Source organism: Phocoena phocoena, chromosome 9, assembly GCF_963924675.1.
Source record: "Phocoena phocoena chromosome 9, mPhoPho1.1, whole genome shotgun sequence".
In the NCBI taxonomy this organism is placed as follows: domain Eukaryota; kingdom Metazoa; phylum Chordata; class Mammalia; order Artiodactyla; family Phocoenidae; genus Phocoena; species Phocoena phocoena.
In genome coordinates, this window is record NC_089227.1 from 36,694,776 (window position 1) to 36,708,785 (window position 14,010).

A 14,010-nucleotide genomic window follows, 5' to 3' on the forward strand; every position below is an offset into this window, starting at 1 on the left:
GATTTCTCTATTCTGAACTTTTAAGGATTGCGCATAGTTTCAAGAACAAAACACAGGATTAAAATTTTTTTACAGAAAACCCAAGTCCAGTCTTAAAATGTTGAGCGAATAATTGTATAACCCTGAATGAGAAAGTAGTTGCAGACCTTACTTTCTAGGTCTGAAAAATGATGTAAATACTTTCCTGCAGGCCTAGCAGGAAAGTCTGCCATTAAATAAAAGAATAGCTGTGAAATGCCTTTGAATTCTTTGGAGGGAAGTTGCTGCAAGGTAATTAATAAAAACTCATAGTGTTAGGATATCTTTTTTCAGTAAGTTCCTTAGTTTTAAAATATGATGTGAATGCTTGGTTTGGATTGTTTTCATACCTATAGTGACTATACATTTTGTTTGCCAGAAAGAGGAAGTACATTGTGTAAAGTAATTTATACCATAATGGAGGATAGCAGCTTATATGACTGTAGGGGTTAGAATTGTGTATCACCTCTTGTGTGTTTCCAACTAAATAGAGGCAATCTCCCCAGGAGGGAGAAAAAAAAATTCTACAAACCACAAACTCCATCCAATCGCAAAAAGACAAATCAGCCTTCAGGCAAATCAAATGTCTTCAGTCAAAGCTTACCTGGATTTGGCACTCTGCCCATCTTTTCTCAATCTCTTAACAATCTACTTTCACAAACAGTTAAAAACATGCATACTGAAAGGCATTCGTTTGCAACCTTATCCTTAAAAACAAGGAACTCTTTAGCCCAGGGAAGACTTGGGAAAAGAACAGTTCCTCTCCGACTTTGCAACATGTGAATATGGGATTAGTGGGTGGGATTGAGGTGAGCTCAGGTGCATAAATACAGGTTTGGGCTGAGCCAGCATACTAGGAAGCTTGGACTGCATTGAGGCCATCTGGCTCACACAGACAGGTGGGTGGGAAAATCCAGGTAAGGCTCCTGACAGCAGTGTTGGAAGGGCACTTGTTAGAATGAGCTTTGGCCTTTGGTTCCTGCGTAAAGTTGCAGGCCATCCACAGGCAGAGGAGTGCAGGGTAGTTCCATGGGCAGTGAAATGGGATTTGGAGAAGGAATCATGGGATTTCCACCAGAGGCTTACTGAGACCTCTCTTTGGCAGAGCTATGCTCCAGAGCTGGTTGAAGGTAATGCTTTCTCGGTCAGGAAATGAAAGGTTTAAGAGTGAGCGAACTCCAGGAGTTTTCAAGCCCAGCACAGGGCCCAGGATCCCCTGTCTTAGTTACTGAGCCCTGATCACCATCTCATGCTCTGTTTCTTTCCCACTGGAAAGCAAAGACCCGCAGGACTGTGAAAGCTCAGCTCAGATTGGCTGCTCGGAATTACAGTTCAGAATATTATTGCAAATCAGAAAACAGTTTTCTTTCTGTGTCTAATACAAAGATATCCTTGTTGCTTCCTCAGTCTTTAAATTCATGGGATAGGCTGTACAAGGAGAGATCTGGTTGCTTTCCTGAGGCATTTATGAACAGGGACACTGAAACCTCTTGCAAGGCATTCCTTGCTGAAGATAAGACAGATACAATGAAAAGTGAAAAGTTCTGGTTTTGAAGGATGTGTGTGTGTGTGTGTGTGTGTGTGTGTGTGTGTGCGTGTCTCCAAATTATCAATGTCCTCGGTGGTTACCTTTCTATTTTGAGGTGGTTTATGCAGGCAGTTTGCAGATCACAGTCTATTCAGTAATGAAAACTCAGTACAGTGAATCTCAGAAAGTCAGCTCAGAGCAGGATGTCTATACAGCAGGAGTTTTATTCGGCTCCCTTGAGTCGTCCTGCCATAAAACACGTATAAGATATCAATAGCTCCAGGGCTTCCCTGGTGGCGTAGTGGTTGAGAGTCCACCTGCCGATGCAGGGGACACGGGTTCGTGCCCCGGTCTGTGCGTCCGGAGCCCGTGCTCCGCAACGGGAGAGGCCACAACAGTGAGAGGCCCGCGTACCACAAAAAAAAAAGAAGCCTTTGTACCAAAAAGGCTGGAAGACTTGGAGCACACTTTAGTTGTTTCTTTAATAATAAAAATTGTTATTGGCATTTCCATATCTTTATGGGTATAGAAAATGAACAAAGTGTATCCCTGGTTTTTTGCTTTTGTCTTTTTTGAGTGAGATGTTGTGTGGCTACGTACTATAACACAGGTAACAACTTGTCAGTTTAATACAAGGCATCATCTGGATTAGGTGACTTAGCAATGTCTTTTTTTAGAATTGGCTAATGCTTAACAAAGGTTCCCACTTGCTCTATCAGAACATGAGAAACTTTACTCCCTAAAAATACTAAGCATTGACGGTCCATCCTGCTTCCCTTGCAGAGTTCAGCTGATTTAATTTGAAACATACACGAATATTAGAGTCAGGTGTTTCTTTTTAGGAAATTTCAGTCTTTGGCTTTATTGGCATCCCGAGTATCCAGCTTTGCATGTTATGGTCCCTGGATAACCCTAGTGATTGGCTAGTGCGATTCACTTTGCTAGCTAGCTAGCTCACCTCCTCACTCATTCATGGATCTTACCTTGTCATTCACTTTGCCATTCATAAGCATCTGCTTCACAGTAGTGTGACAATCCCTGAGAATTAAATTCGGAATACTGGGAAGGAAAAAAAAATAACAAAGAGACATCATGGGGTTGGTTTCTCTGTGTTATGAGTCCCGTAGAATATTTTTTGTGCGCTAAAGTACATGCCTACAACCACCTACCCTAACAGGCCTGCACTGAGAGTCAAAGAATTAGTTCACTGAAAGAAACCTGCACTGATGTATTTTAACCAATTCAAAACCAATAGATAGAATTTGAGTAAATATTACACTAGGGAGAGAGTTTTCTGGGTGCAAGTTTTTAGTTCAAAGATAAAGCTGGCAGTTTCGAAATGAAATAAATCATTTTACTCAGATCTTATTCTTCAGTGGCAGTGTCCCCATTTTAACAAAATGTTAAAGAAGTATGTATGTTTAGGGGAATTTTTTCAGGATGGGAAGATGGGAGCCAGCACTACAAAACGGCACAATCCAAAAGCCTCGGTTCTATGCCCATCTCATGAGTCTTCACTTCTCTGAATTTCAGGTTCTTCATCTACAAAATGAGACAATGGGGAGGTGGGAAAAGAGGATATAACCCTTAAGGTGTTTTCCAGTACAACAATTTTTTAAATATAAATTTAAAAGCAAATTCCCTTAGCTATAAGAATATATACATCTATCTACTTATTTTCTTAAAATATATCTATTTCTATATAGATATATATCTATAGAAATATATCTATTTCTATATTGTCGATTTCTATGGAGATCTTCATATTTTATCTATAGCATATAGAGGTAGAAGATGATATAGATAGATAGATAGATAGATGGTAGATAGATATTCATACTATGTATTCTTAGGAAAATTCTGTGGAAGGTAGTTTTTTACTCCAATTGCACGTGTTCAATCTCATCTAAGCCTCAATTCCTGTTGTATCCCATGGTTGTGCTACAATCTGAAGATTCGAAAACTGCTAATTCTCTTTTGTTTTATTGACTTTTTGCTTATCTGTTTGTCTTCCATATCAGATTTGCCATGGAGAAGATTTCAGTGTCAGCATTCTTGCTACTTGTGGTCCTCTCCTACACTCTGGCCAAAGAAACCACAGTCAAACCAGGAGCTAAGAAGGACACAAAGGACTCTCAACCCAAACTGCCCCAGACCCTCTCCAGAGGTAGGAGTCAGCTTCTTGTCGGCCTCCAGTTATACTCAATTGGTAAAGATTTAACACTCAGAGCCGAGAGTTGTGTGCTGAGCATATTTTTTACGTGTTGGTTCTAGATTGATCCAAGTTTATCATTGTTTCTGCTTTCTCTAGAGGTTTTTGCTCTTCTTTAGCATCAAGTATATACTGATCCCAGCTTTACCAGTGCTTTTCAACAGCTTTGGACCTGAGAATATAATCACTTTAAATATACTGGTTCATTTTGTTCTAGGTTGGGGCGATCAACTCATCTGGACTCAGACATATGAAGAAGCTTTACACAAATCCAGGACAAGGTAAAGACAAGTTTTACAGAATTCCCTCAAAGCTCTCAAGAGCACCATCTAGTGATCTTTAGCTACACATGAAATCCTACTCATTAAAGATGATCCAATCTCTCTTTGTCTCTTAAAGCAATAAACCCTTGATGATTATTCATCACTTGGATGAATGCCCACACAGTCAAGGTAATTTATACTTCTAAATATAATTTTCTTTATAGGCTTTTAGCTCTAGGGCCAGGGTCCAGATCACTCATCTTTACATCCTTAGCACCTAGCACAGCTGAATTTAAAAGAATATTTTATGTAGTAAAAACATATTTTAAAGTAACTTCAAATATTTCCACAGTTTGTATTAGCCATTGGTTCAAAAACAAGCTCTAGAATTCATCCTTGACTTCTTGTTTTCTCTTACATCTCATATCCAATACATCAGCAAATACCATTGCTTTATCTTCACCTTCTATCTGAAAGCCAGCACCAGCCTCATGGGCACACCACCTGTGCGGTCACACAGGACCCAGTGCTTAGTAGGTTCCTATGCTTGTAAAGCTCTGTTGTTGCTGTCTTAAAATTCGTAATAATTTTTGAACAAGAGGCTCCATATTTTCATTTTGCAATGGGCCCCATATATTATGTAGGTCCTGCCCAAATCCAGCCACCTCCGATTGCCTCACTGCTACTGCCCTCATCCAAACCAAGTTTAGATCTTGCCTTGATCTGTAACAGGCACCTACCTGGTCACCCGACAGTCAGTTCTCCACACGGAAGCCATCATATCCTAACACTCATGTGCTCAAATGGCTTCTCATCACAGGTAAAATTAAATCCAGATTCCTGATCATGGCCCGAATGGCTGGACATGACCTGGCCCCTGGCTGCCTTTCCTTTCTTACCACTCTCGCCGTGTTTTCCCTCCACTGCATCTAGCCTGGCCATTGTGCTTTCCCTCAAAGCATCCAAACCCATTCCCAGCTCAGAGCTATTGCTCTTGCAGTCCCCTCTGCCATGTGTGACATATCCCTAACATCTCAGAATGCAGCGCCCTCTCATTTCTATGTCACCTCCTCAAAGAAGTCTACCCTAACCACTCTGTAGCTTTTAAACCTCTTGCTTTGCTTTATTTTTCTTCAAAGTACCGTTATCTCCACCTAAAATTATTTCCTTGTTTATGACCTGTCTCCTACACAAGCGTTTGAGCTCTATGAAGGAAGCACATTATTTTTTTTCCCCCACTGCTCTATTCCCAGTACATGAAACAGTCCTGCCACATAGTAACCACTCCGTAAATATAGGTAAAAAAATTAAGGGATGAATGAATGATTGGATGAGTCAGTAGCGAAGCAAAGCTAGTCAATGGCCTAGATATTACTTCACTAACCATTTGCAGAAAGGGCGGAGTTGAATATTGTATTACAAATACAGTTCAACTTCAAATCCAACGGAGAATGATGGTTTTGACTGGTGATGAAATGAATGCTTAACAATCTTTTCTTTACATTATAGCTTTAAAGAAGGCATTTGCTGAAAATAAAGAAATCCAGAAATTGGCAGAGCAGTTTGTCCTCCTCAATCTAGTTGTAAGTTTACTCTTCATCCTGCCATTTCTCTGTGGCTTACAATTTGAAATGGATGGTTCATTTTCCCTATACATCTTAGTCATACTGCATTAACGGGGATGTGCTCCAAATATCTCATCTCATAGATTACAATGAGGAAAGATTTTATTTCTTGCATGTCTACAGTTTTATTTAGCAATTAATAATTTTAAGTTGTCTGAAAAATACTCTCCTGTGGTCCAGAATTTCTCTGCTGCTGTAATAAGTGGAACGTTTTTGTCATTAAAAATTCCTTGCTGTGCCCCTTTCGCCTGCAGTCCTGGCTGCTCTCCACCCATTCTTAGTCCGTGTGCCGTCTCTCCCCAGAAGAGATGGCTCTCCAGGTGTCCAAATCTAATCCTTCCACACGTGCTGTGGCCTCATGCTTTCCCGTCCTACTTCACCATCACCACCCCTCCTGATGGTCAAGCTTTCTGCCTTTACAAGTTCTCCTGCTTGGTATACAAACGGTATCCACTTTCCTTCCGAGAGCAAACAATCAGTAAACTACTCAGAAAACTACTCTCCCTAACTCTGTGTCCCTGAGGCTTCTCTCTGTCATCCTCTTTCCAGGTTGACAAGTTGGCTTTTTCAAGGAGCATCCACGCCAGCGGTTCTTCCTCACCTCCCTTCCAAGGCACCTCTTCCTCTTTCTACCCCTTAATATGAGTGACTTCATGAGTCTCTACTTGACCTACTTCTCTTTTTATATTTTATATTCTCTATGGACAATTTCATCAGCCATTAATCAATGCCTGCTTACCGATAACTCCCACATCTTCCCCAAACACGCAACAGCTTCCAACTTATGCACACAGCCTAGTTCCAGAAATCTCGTAATCAGCTTCAACTCGACACGTTCAACACCGAATTGATCAGCGAGGCCCAGGTTTTTCAAAAAGCTCTTTTTTCTCTATTCCATTATTCCATTAGAGTGTTATTCTAGATTTGAGCCTCCCACCCACCTCTGGCAGTCAAGAAGCCCTGCGGTTCTAACTTTGAAATATTCCTGCTATGGGTCACTTCCCTATCAATTGAGGACCGCTGTTTTAGCCTAAGAGTTTTTCACCTTGCCTAGCTTATTGCAGTATTACTAAGTGGCTCCCTGCCTACAAAATAAATCCCATCTAATCCCCCATGATTGTCGGGGTAATCACTCTAAAAACCAAACTGCAATCATGGCACTTCTAACACCCCTCCAGTGGTTCTTTTTTTCTTAATATTTTTTCTTTTTATTGTGATAAAAGTCACATAATGTAAAACATAGTATTTTAACCATATCTAACTGTACAGTTCAGTGGCACTAAGTACACTCACATTGTTGGGCAACTCTCACCATCATCCATCTCCTGAATTTTCCACCTTCCTAAACTGAAGCTCTGTCCCCGTTGAACACTAACTCCCCATTCCCCCCTCCCCCCTCCCCACACTGTCCCCCTTTGGCCCCTGGCATCTACCAACGTACTTTCTGACTCTATGAATTTGACTACTGTAGGTACCTCACATAAGTGGAATCAAACAGTATTTGTCTGCCCCTAATGTATACTGGAATGCATTTCTAAGGTTAACTTAATATGTGTCCTACAAACAGATTGTACCTTCTTTTTTCTTCCCCCTGTGCTATATAGTAGGCCCTCACCAGCCATCTATTTCATACGTAGTAGTGTATATTTTTATGTCAACCCCAATCTCCCAATCCGTCCCACCCCCCTCTCCCCACTTGGTGTCCATACATCTGTTCTCTATGTCTGTGTCTCTATTTCTGCTTTGCAAATAGGTTCATCTGTACCATTTTTCTAAATTCCACATATATGCGTTACTATATGATAGTTGTTTTTCTCTTTCTGACTTACTTCACTCTGTATGACAGTCTCAGTGGTTCTTATTTATTTATGAGCAGACGTAAACACTGTGGCATGGTGTGCAAGGCCAGTCACAAGCCAGCCCCTGAAGTAGCTTTCTAGCATCTTCTCTCACTACCGCCTCAGGTATCCCTATCCTTTAGTCCCATCCAAACACTTGGTTATATAAAGTGGTAGGCCTTTCCTCTACCTTTGTATAATCTTCCCCCCTCCACTGCCTGGAGTGACCTCCTTTTCTATATAACTGACTCCTATTTACTTTTTAAAAATTCCTCTTTACCCACTTCAGAAAGTCCTAGCGGAACCTGCAGATAAAGCTAAATGTCCTGCTCTGGGCATCCAATGCACCTGTATATCCTTCATCATAACATTTCACCCCCTGGATCCTAAATATTCCTTTTCCTACCTGTATCTCCCTGTTAAACAAAGAAAATTTAAAAATGATAAATGGATAAACGAATTCTCAAGATAATCCTGTTTTTACAGATTCTCTAAAAATGACTTTCTTTTTTTTTTTTTTTCATTATGCTAGCTCCTCCTACCTCATCCAAGCTCCTTCCCCAAACACTGTATTCCTTCCAAATTCTCCCTTACTGAGTTTTCTGGCTCTTTGTTCACCACATGCATCAGCTTTTTACCTCATGTTCTACCTCACAGGCTGCTCTGTCTTATTATTTCATGCATGTAACTTGCCTCCCCATCTCTATTATAAACTCTCTGTGTTAGAGATGTGCCTTATAGTGTCTTAAGATGCCTAGCCCAGGGCTTGCCTGGTGGCGCAGTGGTTGAGAGTCCACCTGCCGATGCAGGGGACACGGGTTCGTGCCCTGGTCTGGGAAGATCCCACATGCCGCGGAGCGGCTGGGCCCGTGAGCCATGGCCGCTGAGCCTGCGCATCCGGAGCCTGTGCTCCGCAACGGGAGAGGCCACAACAGTGAGAGGCCCGTGTACCGCACAAAAAATATATATATATATGCCTAGCCCAGTAATGGACACACTGTTTTAACAAGTTTGAAAATAACCGAAGAATATAAACAAACTGAAAGCTGCTTTTTTTTAAATCTTAGTATGAAACAACTGACAAACACCTTTCTCCTGATGGCCAGTACGTCCCCAGGATTATGTTTGTTGGTAAGTAAAAGTGACAATGAGATGAAACACACTCTGAACGTTACACAAGTGCCGCCACATCTCTGCCTCTGTCCTCCACACCGTCATGTGCTGCTCCACCATGGCCAAGGCCACGACGAAGCTCTACTGGGGAGGTTTAACTTTCAGCTTCACAACCTATTTTCATTAGGAAATGCAAGCTTCTACCTATTTCCATACATGACATTTTTTCTTCATCTGCTAATTCTAACTTCTCATCTTCTGCCACAAGTACACCTGAGAAAGAAGCACCCCGTTAACTGTTTAAACGTATTAATCATTTCCCTGAATTGTATCAGGTCTGTAAATATTTAATCAGGCAAACTTTTGATTCCTGTGCTGGATTTTTCTTTCTGACATTTTCTGATCATTATTTCTAGGCAAGTTATAAATATGGGCTGAAAGAAACAAAAATCAAAGGAGACATGCTCCTTCCGGCCACTGGTACTTTTCACGTGCCGTTCCCTCTGCTGGAAAGCTTTTCTGCTTCCCCCCTCGGTACCCCCAGGTCACCTGGTTAATCACTGTCATTCACTGACCTGCTCAAACTGCCACGATGTGCTCTTGTGGCACCATGTTCCTCTCAATGGTCACTCTTTCCTCAGTTTTAATTTTGTATTTATTGGGTGATTGTTGAATAAATATTGCCCCCCCCATGTGGCAGGGACTAGATCCTCTTCAGCTCACCATCATATTTTCAGCATGACCCTGTGGTAGGCTCACAATAAGTATTTGTGAAATGACTGAACAAATGAACTGAGTTTGGCTTTGATCAAAGTGATACTGATAAAAGGGCAATCCATAATTAAAGCCATCACATAGCAGAGCTCACACGGATCAAGCAGATCACCTCTGTAAGGCATCCAAGTTACACTAACCTATAAAACGGGGGCAAGAAAAAGTGAAGGGAGAAAAGGAGGAAGGCTGAACTAGAGCTAATCTTACAGATTTGGTTTTGTTACGATTTAGAAAATTTAGACCCTTAAATGAAAGGGCCCTTATAGGTCATCCAGTCACACCCTGTGCAGGAATTCTTTTCAGAATGCTCCTGTCTAAGGGCTTTTTAACCCCCGTTCAATTCCTTTCGTCATAAGAACTAGGTCCCAGGAAGCTTGCTCCTTCCGGCTCAGTAGTTCTCCACGAGGCCTGCACATGTGAATTGCCTGGAAGATCTTAAACATCAAGCTGCCCAGGTTACACCTCAAACCAATTAAATCAGAATCTCAGCGGCTAGGACGCAGGTGGCAGCCTTTGAAAGCCCTGCAGATGACTCCACCGTGTAGCCTAGGCTGTTAGCCAATGCTTGGGAGGTGAAAAAGCTTTTCTGATGTCACTGTACTATGAAGATGAGACCCTGTGTCTGTATCCTCTACACCGAGCAGGAGTAGAGTAGGTCTGAAGTCTTTCTTGAACAAACGAAAGTCCTGTAATTTAAGTCTGCTGGTCCTAGTCCAACATTCTGAAACGACAGGGATTGTCCATCAAGTTCAGGTGACGGACTTGGCATCCATGTGGCTGGGCCTCATCTTTCCTCTTCACCTAATTCTCACGACACGGCCCATAGCCTCCTTCAATCACTTATCTCAAGGCAAGGTTGCTAGGCCTTTGCATATCCTACTACCTCCCTTCTGGATGCATCTTATTTATACCTGTTTTTTCCTCATTAACTGATAACTTCAAGTAAATATAAAACACGAAAAAAAAAAAAGGATTTAAACCTTTAGGAATATACGTATAAGGGAAGATGCCTAAATCTCTATTTTTAAAATGCAGCTACTTAACAATAAAGTAAAAAAACTACACACTTATTTCACCTTGGCTGATCTTAAGGGCTTGCATTCTTTTATTCATTTAAAAAACAAACAAAAAAAAACTTTGGTTTGGAAAACTAGCATTTGATGTGAGTTCCTAATTATCCAGGTTGCTCTTGGTAACATATTTCAATTACAATATAATCATTTCAAAAATTTAAAATAATTCTTTAGTAGAGAATGCCAATGGTTTCACCAAAAAAACAAAACACCATCCCAAGAATGTATATTATCCTATTTTCAGGTTACTATAGATAGGGCAGCAGGGTTCTTAACCTTTTCCACAAATAGCACTGCACGGCTCTTGAATGCTCCCAGTTTGGCTTTGGGTACCAGCTGCAGAGGCCAGGTTGCAGACTGGATGGAGTAGAATCTCATCCAGCAGGACACATTGTGTTCTCTTCGTGGGATGTGGATAAACGTGTAGGCTTCATCATGCAATAGGGGTTATTTTGAAACATAGTACTCCATTCCCTTTGGCTTTTTCTTTGTAGACCCATCCCTGACAGTTAGAGCCGACATCACTGGAAGATACTCAAATCGTCTCTATGCTTACGAACCTTCGGATATGGCTCTATGTAAGTGCTACCTCCTTTGAACATCTGTTTCACTGCTGTACTGGGAGGAGAGCTCACATGGGGAGCTCAGAGACCCCAGAGAACCAGTCTGACCCTAACTGGCCTTGTGTCCTCCAGCAAATTACATTCAAGCATTGATCTCACTTTTTTAAAAACTCAATTAAAGATGAGTTATTTAGATCAGGTATCTTTTCCTCTAGGAGAATCCTAGGACCATATTACCTCCTTTTCAGGTTTCTCTTAGGCTCACTTAACTCCTTCTACCACAGACCTGAGCGCAATAGTAATCGTACCATTACAATAGCAACAGTAGCAATCTGCATGCTTTGTTAAATGCTTTTCTCCAAGTAACAAAAGTGAAATCATTTAGTCCAGCTTATTAAAGTTGAATTCAAGTTCAATTTTAAAGATCAGTAGGAAAGATGGTTCCAAAGAGTTGCCAAGATACTCACTTCCCCTGGGGTTGCCATAACATGAAAAAAATAAAAAGTGTGAGACTCAAGGCAGATGAAGAACCTCAATGGGAGACTGTACCTAGTTGTGACATCTAATTAGTCCTCCTGGGAAGAAAACTGAGTCTTGTCATAAGAACCAATTCACTCAATGACTAGTGACTATGTAGACCTGCACTGCCCAATATGTCAGCCATTAGTCACATGTAGCTGTTTTAATTAAGGTTTTAAAATTCAGATCCTCAGACACGGTAACCACATTTAAAGTACTCAGTGGATAGGCACTGACTATTTTTCATCATCACAGAAATTTCCGTTGGGTGGCACCAACCTAGAACGTTATGCTGGGAAGGATTAGGAGGTTGTGTCTGGGCAGCAGGAAAGAATGTCCTGGTCCATTATCAATGTCTCCAGTAGGTTCTGGGTGTGCCAAGGGAAGCACATTCCAAATGTATTGACCATTCTTGAGATAACAGTACAGATCTTAATAAGACTTTGGGTTCCTTAAAGGTAGGTATTCCGCACAGGTAATATCACCGTGCCTTGTCCAAAAAGGCAGTTAATAAACATTGGAAGAGAACTAGATTATAATAATAAAAGCCATTTCACATACTTTTAGAAAAAAATTTACAAGGTTACCAACATTCATGCTGTATCTATCAATGTGATTTCTGATGATGTGCTGACTCTCTTAACTTTTTCCCACATTAGTGCTTGACAACATGAGGAAAGCTCTCAAGTTCCTGAAGACTGAATTGTAGAGAAAAAACAAAATCTGCAAGCTCCTCCCTTTGTGTTGGGCCTTGAGACTTGGAACCAGAGGAGATTTTAGAAGACTGTGGAGAAGGCAGAAGCACTGGTGAACCTACTGATTAGATGATGGTTTCATGTTACAACAGCTCTTTTTTAAAATTTTGTCTTAAGTATACATGCATGAAAACAATATCTTATACTATGATAGTGAGCCATGATTTTTAAAAAAATAAATCCTTTTAGGGGTGTTCAAACTGTTCTTTTTTCCCCCAATTTGGTCTTTCACAGAAAAGCTATTCGGTTCATTCACCAAATAGGATTTTCATACACACAAAATGTTCCAAAAGAGGACAAGACAAACCTAGTTCAAGCAACAAAGCCCAAAAACAAAGTTATCATCTCATCTCGCTACAGTTTCTCACTGGGTGACTAAAAGTAGACATGAGCTTGAACAACAGAAGTATCAAACAATACGCTCTAGTGTGAAAGAATATCTACAAAGGCATCCCAGGAAAATCAATACCTAACTGAAGACCACCCCTCCTCACCCTGGCCAGAAACCCCAAGGGACACTCTTGAATTTAGCAATCCAGTTTTAGTTAGATTTTGCTCTCTGAGAAAGCCTCTGGCAGGTAGCTTTCTCCTTCAGAAGACTAATTTTGTAAAAAAAAGTTCATTCAGGGCTTCCCAGGTGACGCAGTGGTTGAGAGTCTGCCTGCTGATGCAGGGGACACGGGTTCGTGACCCGGTCTGGGAAGATCCCACATGCCACGGAGCTGCTGGGCCCGTGAGCCATGGCCGCTGAGCCTGCGCGTCCGGAGCCTGTGCTCCGCAACGGGAGAGGCCACAGCAGTGAGAGGCCCAAGTACCGCACAAAAAAAAAAAAAAAGTCATTCAAAGAACATCTGCATCCTTAAACACACCCTAATGAAATTGTGAAAATTAAACTCATAATATATTTGTTTTCTTAAGGTTTTAGAGTACTGGCCGGGAATAAATTCAGTTGATATGTTCCCATCTTCTTCACCCAAATGTGACCTGCTGGGTCAAGAGCAAAGGGCACTGACATCATGTCCATGGGGTAGAGATCAGAGGTTACTACTTATCTTTGGAAGAGGTGAAAGAGGAGGTGCCATCAGATAGGGAAGCACTTTAACTACTTTTAACTCTTTATTCTGCTGACAAAAATTAGAACCATGTATTCATTACTTCACTACATATTTACTCTCACATTCATTGTTAGATAAAATTCCTTTATCACCCCAACCCCACTGCCTTCTTTGGCCCCTGAATGGCTGCGACAGTCTGTGCAATGCTTTGTCTATTGGTTATCTATTGCTTGTCTTAATTAACTTTTTTTGTTTGTTTGTTTGGATACAGCCTTTTCTGAATAGATTCTTTGGCATTATTAACTTTCCCCAGTTAATACTTTTTAAAATACTTTTCCCTCACACAGTACTGTCAAAGAGCTCTGCAACAGAAACCTATGTTGTTGATTTAATGACATATAAATCCTCAGCAAAAATATCACCAGAGGGACTGGGTGCCCTCCTTGTAAGTAGGTAAGCTACATGTACTTAAAAAGGTAAAATATCCCATTTAGAAAGCTCTCTGAGGGTTAACTGGAGGAAAAAAACAGTTTCCACGTGTATAAACAAATATTTTGAATGACAACTTCTAAGCTCTTCAGGTTTCCTTTATTGTACAGCAAAATAGTTTTTTTTTTAATTGGGCTGATGTGAAATAAGATTAAATCCTTAAAATTTATTGAATGACATGCTAT

The 14,010-nt window shown here is 41.0% G+C and overlaps 1 protein-coding gene across 2 annotated transcripts; it reads left to right on the forward strand.

Moving 5' to 3' along the window:
* The first annotated feature begins 873 nt into the window (after positions 1–873).
* Positions 874–12,487, forward strand: AGR2 (anterior gradient 2, protein disulphide isomerase family member). 2 transcript variants are annotated; one of them, XM_065883943.1, is made up of 8 exons: positions 874–917; positions 3,568–3,713; positions 3,976–4,039; positions 4,158–4,210; positions 5,531–5,604; positions 8,552–8,615; positions 10,939–11,022; positions 12,186–12,487. In XM_065883943.1, the coding sequence occupies exons 2-8, from the start codon at positions 3,575–3,577 to the stop codon at positions 12,233–12,235; spliced, it is 528 nt and encodes a 175-aa protein (XP_065740015.1). In that variant the 5' UTR covers positions 874–917; positions 3,568–3,574; the 3' UTR covers positions 12,236–12,487. The 2 variants fall into 2 exon arrangements, with proteins under 2 accessions (XP_065740015.1, XP_065740016.1); XM_065883944.1 differs by having other exon boundaries at positions 909–935; positions 12,186–12,272.
* Positions 12,488–14,010: the final 1,523 nt, after the last annotated feature.